This window comes from Cicer arietinum, chromosome 7 (assembly GCF_000331145.2).
Source record: "Cicer arietinum cultivar CDC Frontier isolate Library 1 chromosome 7, Cicar.CDCFrontier_v2.0, whole genome shotgun sequence".
Lineage (NCBI taxonomy): Eukaryota > Viridiplantae > Streptophyta > Magnoliopsida > Fabales > Fabaceae > Cicer > Cicer arietinum.
Genome location: NC_021166.2, coordinates 17610547 through 17620676, shown reverse-complemented (window position 1 = coordinate 17620676; position 10130 = coordinate 17610547). Strand labels below are relative to the sequence as shown.

The 10130-nt window shown below is 23.8% G+C and overlaps 1 protein-coding gene across 2 annotated transcripts; it reads left to right on the top strand.

Annotated features, from left to right (window-relative positions):
• Nucleotides 1-348: 348 nt before the first annotated feature.
• On the top strand, nucleotides 349-9300 carry LOC101501428 (diacylglycerol O-acyltransferase 2D-like). 2 transcript variants are annotated; one of them, XM_027336588.2, is made up of 10 exons: nucleotides 349-622; nucleotides 710-784; nucleotides 1069-1154; nucleotides 2647-2742; nucleotides 3335-3441; nucleotides 3529-3684; nucleotides 6796-6882; nucleotides 7007-7104; nucleotides 8768-8855; nucleotides 9099-9300. In XM_027336588.2, the coding sequence occupies exons 1-10, from the start codon at nucleotides 465-467 to the stop codon at nucleotides 9198-9200; spliced, it is 1053 nt and encodes a 350-aa protein (XP_027192389.1). In that variant the 5' UTR covers nucleotides 349-464; the 3' UTR covers nucleotides 9201-9300. The 2 variants fall into 2 exon arrangements, with proteins under 2 accessions (XP_027192389.1, XP_004509476.1); XM_004509419.4 differs by lacking the exon at nucleotides 2647-2742 and having other exon boundaries at nucleotides 351-622.
• The last annotated feature ends 830 nt before the right edge of the window (nucleotides 9301-10130 follow it).

Genomic DNA, 10130 nt, shown 5'->3' with positions numbered 1-10130 from the left:
AAAAATTTTTTATTGAAAAAAAACCGAAATTTTTCGAAAAAAATCAAAATTTTTTTATAGGTGAAAAAATCAAAAATTTTGTTTCTTGAGAAAAAAAAAATTGATTCTATTTTTGAAAAGGTGGTCATATAAGCCCACAAAATTTTAGGAGGCTTAGTTTTTTGGACCTTCTAAATTATAAATTTTTTTACCCCCTCCATGTAGATCGGAGTCAATAATTAAGATATCTCTAATTGTAAGATATCTCTGATTGTATCCCTGAGAATTGACATATATCATTTTTTGGTAAAAAAAACAAAATAAACCCCTTAAATAGACGTGGGTTTATAAGAAATTACAATCCTATCCTATGAGAAATAAATAAGGAGTAGAGGAAGAAAAGATTGAAGGTGAAACGATATGGACTCAATTTCCTATAAAGCAAAACCAATTACTACTACACACTGAGCGAACAAAACAAAGACATGGAAAAAGTGTTGGGAAGAGAAAATGCGGAACACGCCCAAACACGTAACAGTTTGAAGTCTGTTGTAGCATTGGCACTCTGTTTCGGAGCAATTCATTTTAATCTTGCTTTCATACTCTTCTCTCTCTTCTTCCTTCCACTCTCATTATCACCTTGGTTTGTTTTTTTTTCTTTTTTTCTTTTCTTCTTTTTGTTTTTTTTTAATACATGGTAGTAAGTAGGAAATTACATTTTGTATGTCAGGGTTATTGCCTTTCTGATGCTCTTTACGGTGCTTCCTGTGGACAAGAATAGTCTATTGGGCCTTAAATTATCCAGGTAAATTCATTTTCATTCCTCGTCTTTAACAAATTATTTACAATATTAATTACTAATATTTTATAATAATGGACTTAATTGATATTCAATGTCTATAGTCCCGTAATTATTACATTATTATAAATATTTAATTTTTATTATAGTTATGTCAAAAGTTTATATGCTTACTTTTGTAAAATTTAGTGATGTCTTTTATATGTTAGTTTACTTTTTTATTTTATTTTTTAGATATAGAATATTTTAATTATTTCAATTGATGCAAACATGTTTTCTCTATATTTCAGATTCATATGCAAACATGTCTGCACTTATTTCCCTATCACACTTCACGTAGAGGACGCAGAAGCTTTCCATCTTAATCGATCTTATGGTTTGTATTAATTAAGCTATAAACAATTAATTACAATATTTAATTATGTTTTTTTTTGTGAAATTTTAAATTATGTTTTACGTGCATATATTTTTCTCTTTTAAAATTATTTAATTTACTAATGATAATAATAATAAAAGAAATATTTCTGCTGTTTGTTGTTGAAATGGCAAAGGACAGTTTTTTTTACTTATTAGACTCTTTTAAAACCCTAAAGATATATGACCAAATTTATATTTGGATCCCTAACTTTGGGTTCTTACATTTAGGTGATATTAGGAAGAAAAAAAAGAGAAAGATGTAAAATAATTGAAAGAGAAGTAAATAAGGTGACTTTCACTCTTCAAAGTTAGTTAAGAGATTCTTATCCCCGAATTTAATACTCAGTCAGATGTCTCTCAAACAAAATTAATGTACCTCCATATCTATACAGTAAACAAAAACAATTTGAGAGTTTGTTTTTTTTGTAAAAATGATAAAAATAAAAAGAGAGAAAAAACATAGGAGAGATAGAGACATAATTAAGTGTAGGATAGTATCCAAACACCACAGCTAAATGTGAAAAAAATATAGTGAGATTATAACCATTAAGAAAAAAATGATCGGTTAAAATTAAAAATTATAGTATTTTGTATAGTAACTCACCTCAATTGAGACTTTTAACTGCACTAAACTTTTTTAGACTTCAACTAAAATTATTAGTCTTAATTTTTTATTTATTCATAATAATTATGATATATTAATTAAAAAAATCTATAGAATCAAATAATATCTAAATTTAATAAGATTTGATTTATTGTAGATGAAAGAGTTCATCGCATCAAATTTTATTGGGTTCAATAAAAAAATTTAGCTAGCGAGTGAGTTCGCAAAGAAAAAATGTCATAAGATAATAAGTTTGTTTTGACAAAATAAAAATAATTAACAATATTGTTATTTGATTTTTCTTTTGATATGTTATTTAGTAATATCTTTAAGAGTTATGAAAAAATGTAATTAAGAATATGTGATTATTTTATTTTAAACTGTGATTATTTGATAATATATTTGAAAGTTATGAATTTACTTAAAAAAATATTAGAAGAAAGACTCTTTTTTAAATAGCTATAAAGTTAATATTATCTTAAAGTTGTATTTAAATGTTATTTAATTTATCATTTATTTATTTTAATGAATTTAAAAAAAGTAATTTGAATTTTTGGTATTTCATTCAATAAAAATATAATATATTAAAATAATTATTAAGTTGTATTTTTTTATTGATACTTTAATTTTTTAATTTGAATAGAACCTCTAAAAACATTAAGAAAAATTGTAAATATATATCAATAACTATTTTTTTTAAATGAAATATAACCATAACTATATGATTACATAATAAATATTTGAAAATTTCTATAGCTACCCAATTTATGTAGAACGAAAATGAGTAAGGATATTATTCTCCTTTCGGATTGGTTGGTCGATCGATCCTGTGAACTTGTTTTTTCAGGAAAAAAAGAGTTGATATCACCATTTCCTTATCAACCATTTTGGAGTCTCGATGAGGGCTGTTCCAAGTTTAACTTGTATATCAGAATTAGAATGTGTGAGGGGACCATATTGGCCAACTAAATGTTACACTTTTATTCAACTTTCTATTTACATTCTCTGCAAAAAAAATTAGCATGCTCTCATAAAGTTTATTTTCTTATTAAATTGTAAAAATAAAATGTGACCTTCATAAATAGGAATATAATTTATTTAATAACAAATTTTTACTTTATTTTTTACTAAATAAGCCGAATTAAATAATTTCTTGGTTAAACTTGACAAAGTTATATTTCTCAAATAGGATTTACACAATTTTAAGTCAATTGTGTATTTCGTAAAATATTTTATATTTTATATTTAATTTTACTTGCTAACAAGAAGATAAAACATTTTTAAAATATAAAATAATTTGTATTTTCTAAAATAATAAAAATTTATCATTTATGATGCGTTTTATTTTATTAGAATAGTTACCTTTAATAGTCGCTTATTTATTTATGAATAAAAGAAAGTATTTAAAATAAACAAAGAAGATAGTTTTTATTTTTCCTAACACAAAGTAAATAGTTAGCATATTGTTTTGTTTGACCTCAATTTTTGGAATTTCAATGTGAAGTTAAAATAATATTTGTTGTCCCTTGATGTAGTTTTTTGCTATGAGCCACATTCAGTTTTTCCATTTGGCTCTTTTGCGCTTCATAACAACACAGGCTTTATGCGTATTCCAAAAATAAGATTTCTTGTTAGCAGCGCGGTAAGAATTTTACTTTTTTTTAAGTTTTACTTGCGAATCTTTTTAATTAATGAAGTTATTAAAGAATTCTTTGTAATTTATGAATAGGCTTTCTACATACCATTTTTGAGACAAATATGGACATGGTTGGGGTTTTCATCAGTCACCAAGCAAAATGTTATTTCTTTGTTGGCATCTGGCTATAGTTGCATCATAGTACCCGGTGGAACACGAGAAACACTTTTTATGGAGCATGGTTGTGAGGTACATCTTTTTTTACAAAATTTAATCCAATATTTTTATGTTTATACTTTTATTCCTACATTTTAATAAAAATCTTGTTTTATCTTTATATTAAAAAATAAATTAAAATCACATTCTGTTTTATAAAATAAAAAACTTTTGAAAAGTTTTTCAATATATTAATTTTAAAAGAAAAATTCAAACGTGAAAATGTGTATTAGAAAATTTAAATTAAGATTTTTATATTTAAATATTTTCCAAAAACTTTAAAAATTGAGTTTTCTACGACAGAAAAAATATTTTAAAAAATTTAAATTCTAAATATTTTAGAACACGTTTGTGTTTCATGTTTCAGAAAATTTAACTTAAATTTTTTGATACACATAACTATTTTTTTCAAATAATAAAATACAAAAATAAAATTCATTTACCTATCAAAAAACTTTTCAAATATATTCTGATTCATATTAAAATTTTAAAATAAAATTATTTCAAAAATTGTGTATCAAAAAATTTATTTTAAATTTTCCGAGTTAGTTGTGTTCTAAAAAATTTAAAATTTTTAGAACACAAATATTTCAAAAAAAATTAAAATTAAAATTTTTAAAATACATGTGTTCTAAAAAATTTAACTTAAGTTTTTCAATTTACATTTATATATTGAAACAGAAATTTTAAATTTGTGTTAATGAGTGGTAGTTCACATATTTGTATAATCCAATAGAATTGGCCAAAAATAATAATCGTTTATTTATTTGAAAACAAAAAAAAGTAAGGGATCTTTTGTTTCAAACATACGCTCTTAGCTACATGTTAAAGAAATAAATTTGTGTTGAAAAAATAATTTTAAATTTTCAAGTAATTACAAACATCACTTTCTCTTTAAAAAAACTACTTTGTAACCTCGTATATCGTACGTAAACAACGATTTTAATAAATAAATTGTTATATTAGTTTATATATATATATATATATATATATATATTAAATTTCATAAATTTTATTAACATTAAAAAAATAAGTTTACTTTAAAAAAATAATTTACAATAAAAAAAAATCTAATTATAACTTAACTTAAAAACTACTTTCTTATACGCTCAATGTTATTGATAAAAAGTATGACTCCAATACCATGCCTTATTTTATGAATTCTACAAATAATATTTTTTCTTTACAAAAAATTTATTATAAAACAATATTTTTAATTTTAAACAAATAAAAACAATAATTATTAAAAAAAATTAAATAATTAGATTAGATGAAATAAGAATTTTTAAAATAATGGACATGAACATATATAAAATAAGTAAATTAGTAAATGTAAAGATGAGTAAAAAACTTAAAAATGAATTTTTATTTTTATTATTCAACCTATGTTATTTATATGAAATACATGACATTTATAATTCATATAAATTTTGCTGTATAAAGTGTCAAAATATCTTTCATTTTAGTACTACTCACAAAATACTAAAGAAAAATAATTTTTCCGTTACAAATAAAAACTTACAATACACATAAAAACTATGAGTATCTTTTATCTTTGAATGCTTTCATGAATGTTAGTCTTCATTAATCTTTCATGAATGCTTTGAATTCTTTTGAATTTGTGTGATATTTAATAATAAATTTAGAATATAAAATGTATAGTATAGTAGTTTTTAAATTTGCTAAAATAGTGTTTGAAGTTTAAAAAACCATTATTTTCAATGAATCGATGAAATGAATTGTTTCTTTAATTCGTTTCTTTAATTCCTATATAAATTTTATATTTTCTTAAATAAATTATTATTTTTCTCTTAAATTTAATTGAATTCATGGCTAAGAAGCCTAAATAAATTTTATATTTACTTAAATAAATTATTATTTTTTATTTAATACAACTGTGTGCCAACACCATTTATTAGACAACTTACGATCAAAATCATTAGGACGGACATCAGCAGAGAATTTAAAATCGGAGTTTTTAAGACAAATCTTGTATAAGAGAATAGAAATATAAATATATAAATGTACAATTTGTTGGCTATTTTTGAGTGAATTTAAAATCGGAGTTATTAAAACAAATGTTATATAAGAGGATAGAAATATACATATACACATTTACAATTTTTTGAGACAAAATTAAGAAACATAAACAATACAAAATATATATACATAACAAAATGGTAATTTTTTTTATAAATAAAATAAAATAACAATGATAGATTGAAAAAAATTTACCATTTAAGTAATTCGTGTGAACATATACTCCAGAAAGTTGCTAGACGCGAGAACAAATACATATCAAGAAATAAAAGCTTACGAATATTAATCTCATTACTATTTTCATTGCATAAAAGTTTTGTTTGACGTTGAGGAAATCAAGACAGAAACCACATTCGCACAACTCTAACAACTAAATTCCATGACTCATCTCTTGGAGAAATTGAAGCATCTGATGGAGAAATTGAAGCAATAAGATATTATTTTTGTTTTAGACATTGGATAAATATGAAAAAGAAAAAGTAAAAGAATTGTGTATACAGATATAATATGAATGATATTTATAAGAGAGACACAAGAAATGAGAGAGTACTGAAGATAGACGGTTAACAGAGTATTAAAAGAATTCGTAAAATAAAATAAATTTTTTAATTAAATTAATTTGAAACGGTGGTTTGCTAAAGTAATGTTTAAAAAACAATTCAAAAAATTGTCAAAGTAGTGGTGTGATTGACTGTATTTTGCTGTTATTTTTCTTCTGGCCACTAAATTCTCAACTGTTAAATGTCAAGTAACGGTGTAGTGTATTTTATTCTTTTATTTTTTTAATTGGCCTTTAACTTTTCAACTGACCATGTACAAAGTCGTATACATAAGTTTAATTTTATTCTAAAAAAGAGATATTTCTATTCATAGAAACTTGATATATTTTTAAAACTCTGTTTAGCTGACACTGTCAAACTGGCCAAATTATCATCTTTGCTTTATTATATTGTATAGATATCACTTCTGATATAATATTTCTATAGAAATATTTAGATGGGTAGCAAATGCTCTTAGAGTAATTGCATATTGGACTCTTAGATTTTATAATTCACACCATTGATTTTTCTCCTAATAAGAAGTATATAAACTGCATATATATAGAATGTATATCTTAAAGAAAGAAGAGGATTTGTCCGACTAGCAATGGAGATGGGTCACCCCCTTGTTCCAGTTTTTTGCTTTGGCCAGGTATATATAATATATAATTTAATCTCAGCTTCATTATTAAATAATAAAATCGAAGTATATATATATACCTAGATAGTTTGATCTTGCTTATTTTTATTTTTATTTATTTTTCATTTTCTTGTAGACAAATATTTATAAGTGGTGGAAAGCTCCTGGTAAGTTAATTCAGAGTATAGCAAGGTCTATGAAGATTTTTCCATTGATATTTTGGGGAAGATTTGGGTACGTATTTATTTTCTATGCCATATTGCTTCATTAAAGTTTGAGTTTTATTAAATGGACTGATTGAATGAGATGAAACAATATAGAATAAACCACTTTTTAAAGGTTAAGATTTTAATTGTTCATTTTAGATAGAAAATTTAAGGAGGATTCGACCTGCATACCCCCTAAATCAATGTAAAAATATAATTTTGTTCTTTATAAAATTTTTAATTTTTTTATCTTATCATTTTTTTCACCTATTATTTCTAAAATATTCGAAAGTTTCCAAAGTTTTGAAATGACAATTTTCAGAATTTTCGAACAATTCGAAACTTTTGAAATAGAAAATTCCAGAATTTTCGAAACTATCAAACACTTCAAAATTTTTGAAATAGAAATTTTTTGAAACTTTTCATATTTAGAAAATTTCGAAACTTTCTATATTTGGAAACTTTCGAAGCTTTCCAAATTTTCGAAATGTAATCCTTATTTAAAAAATTTCCAGATTTAAAAACTTTCGAAACTTTTCAAATTCACCCTTCTTCCCATGACCAACAGAAAATAAAAATAAAATTATGTTTTTGCAAATAAAAATAAAAATTAAAAATAAAATTTGTTGAAAATCAAATTATGTTTTTGCACTTAAAATATGCTGGTTTTTTATTTATATTACTTTTAAAATAACAAAAAAACTTAAATGCATTTATTTATTTATTAAATTACTTTTAAAATCAGTCTGTGGACAATAACTCTATGTCAATGTATTTTATTACGAGTCATACTTTTTCTATGATAAAATAATGTATAATTTTAATATGAATAATTACTTAATTATTTGACCCTCTTTGTTATAAATTCGCCAAACTCCTCTATTGTCTATATAACAAAAAATTATATTAGCTAAAATAGTTATGGTTTTAAAATTATAGTAATGGATAACAAAGATATAATATATATTTTTTTTAATAAAATGTTATTAAAATTAAAAAGATTTCTTCTTAAATTTTATTTTTTGCATTCAAGTATGTTGGGTCGACACTAAAAAATGTGAATGTTAAATTAATTAGTAATATATACATTTATTGATTTAGATTCGGTTTGAAAGTTTAGAGGAGAGAAAATAAAATGTCTTTAAGAAGAGGAGACAAGTGAAAAAAATAAATAATATATTTTTAATTTTTATATTATTATAAAGATATTATTTTTTTCTTTCTAAATATTCCATTTATTTAAACAATTTATTTACAAATTTATCATTTGGTATAATATTTTCTTCCTGTTAGTTTTATTCTTTGGTTAGTCTTTTATTTATATTTTTTTATCTTTTTGTACTAATTAAATAACTTTTCTTGAAAGAAGTACAAAATTTTATATTTTCTTTTATTTTTATAAAAAAAATGGAAAGACAAACGTATTAGTATCGATGCCTAATAGTTATTGATGGATCATGAAGGATTGAAGGGTTCCTACAACTGTCACAACTAAGAGAATTTTTTATTATCAATACATTTTAATTTATTTTTGTAAGTTCTATCATTTTTATGTCATCACCTTATATTATTATCTCTTAAAACAATCCATTTTAAATACAGTTTGACTTACAAATATATTGTGTCAGTATCTTAATTTTTTTTTTAATAGAGTAATCGGTTGCTAATAATGCTATCTATTCTCCTCTTAGAACTCCTGTACCATTCAAGAATCCATTGTACGTGGTAGTGGGTAGACCAATTCAGCTAGAGAAAACTCCTCAACCAACCAGCGATCAGGTATTTATTATATGTATGTAATTGTAGCACATTTCAACTCTTTATCATAAAAATAAAACATTTTTAATAATTTAATATTATAATATACAAATTTTTTATGCTAATTGTGTATATAAATTAAATCTTTTATATATATTTATACATAATCTTTGGAGTTTCAAACGATATTTAAGTATTGATTTATGATGTATTATCTATGATGTAACATTATTTATCTTTTATTTGTTTTTTCTTTGATTTTAGGTTGCCAAAGTACATAGTGAGTTTATTGAAGCACTTCAAGATCTTTTTGAACGACACAAGGTTCAAGCTGGATATGAAAACCTTGAGTTGAAAATTGTTTGAAAAAAACAGAATAAAATCACATATTTGAATCGGTTAATGTATTTATTTTGTACTCTGTTTTTTTAACAACCCAATTTTCAAATATAATTATTTTGACAAAGTTAGTTATAACTACTCTCAACATATGTTGTTGTAACTCAAGGAATTTCGGGAATGTATTTGTGTTTGATTCAATTCCTAAAATCCATTATTTATATTTAAACTTTATATTCACCTAAACAACAACTACCCTTACTAGCTCCCAAACTAATAACACAAAGTTCTTAAGGCATCAAATGTTGCTAACTCAAAAGTTAACATGCTCCATCTTGACTTAACTTCCACTCACAACTATTATGCTCATTTTTATTGAAGTCAATCTCGATCATAAAGCTATCAAATCTCTTGTACCATTTTCTAGGGAACTATTTTAAACTATAAAGTGACCTCTTTAACAAATATACCTTGGCTCCATTGCCGTTGAGGTTGAGTAGGTTCATCTAGATCACTAGTATTGGCGTAGAATATGAGTTAATTGTAATGATAATGTACTTGACTCTCCAAATGGTTTCTCTTACATCACACGTGGCGATTGTTTGTGGAAAATACGGTTGGCGGTTGCGCTTGAACCGACGAGAAGTGTGGAAATTTATTGGAACCGTTCAACAATTCATAATGCCTGAGATTATGTTCGAACAAGCCTTACATATTTCTGGATTGTAGCTCAATCTGAAACCGTGCTATATTGTTTAGTTAATGAACCATGTTGGTAATCAAATCAAGATGTAACTACAAGATTTGAGAAGCAACTTCAATCACATACCTGGTCGCCTGACTGTGTATTTTACTTTTATGTCACACAAATATCAAATTGGTACCAAAGCAAGTGAGTTCCATTATACTACCGTATGGTCCAGTCCTAAGTTAGATGCAAATTTATATTTCCGTTAT

Coding starts and splice junctions, on each gene's coding strand:
- LOC101501428 (XM_027336588.2), top strand. CDS start 465: ATGGAAAAAGTGTTGGGAAGAGAAAATGCGGAACACGCCCAAACACGT. Junction 3,442..3,528: donor GATTTCTTGTTAGCAGCGCG/GTAAGAATTTTA, acceptor ATTTATGAATAG/GCTTTCTACATACCATTTTT. Junction 3,685..6,795: donor TTATGGAGCATGGTTGTGAG/GTACATCTTTTT, acceptor GCATATATATAG/AATGTATATCTTAAAGAAAG.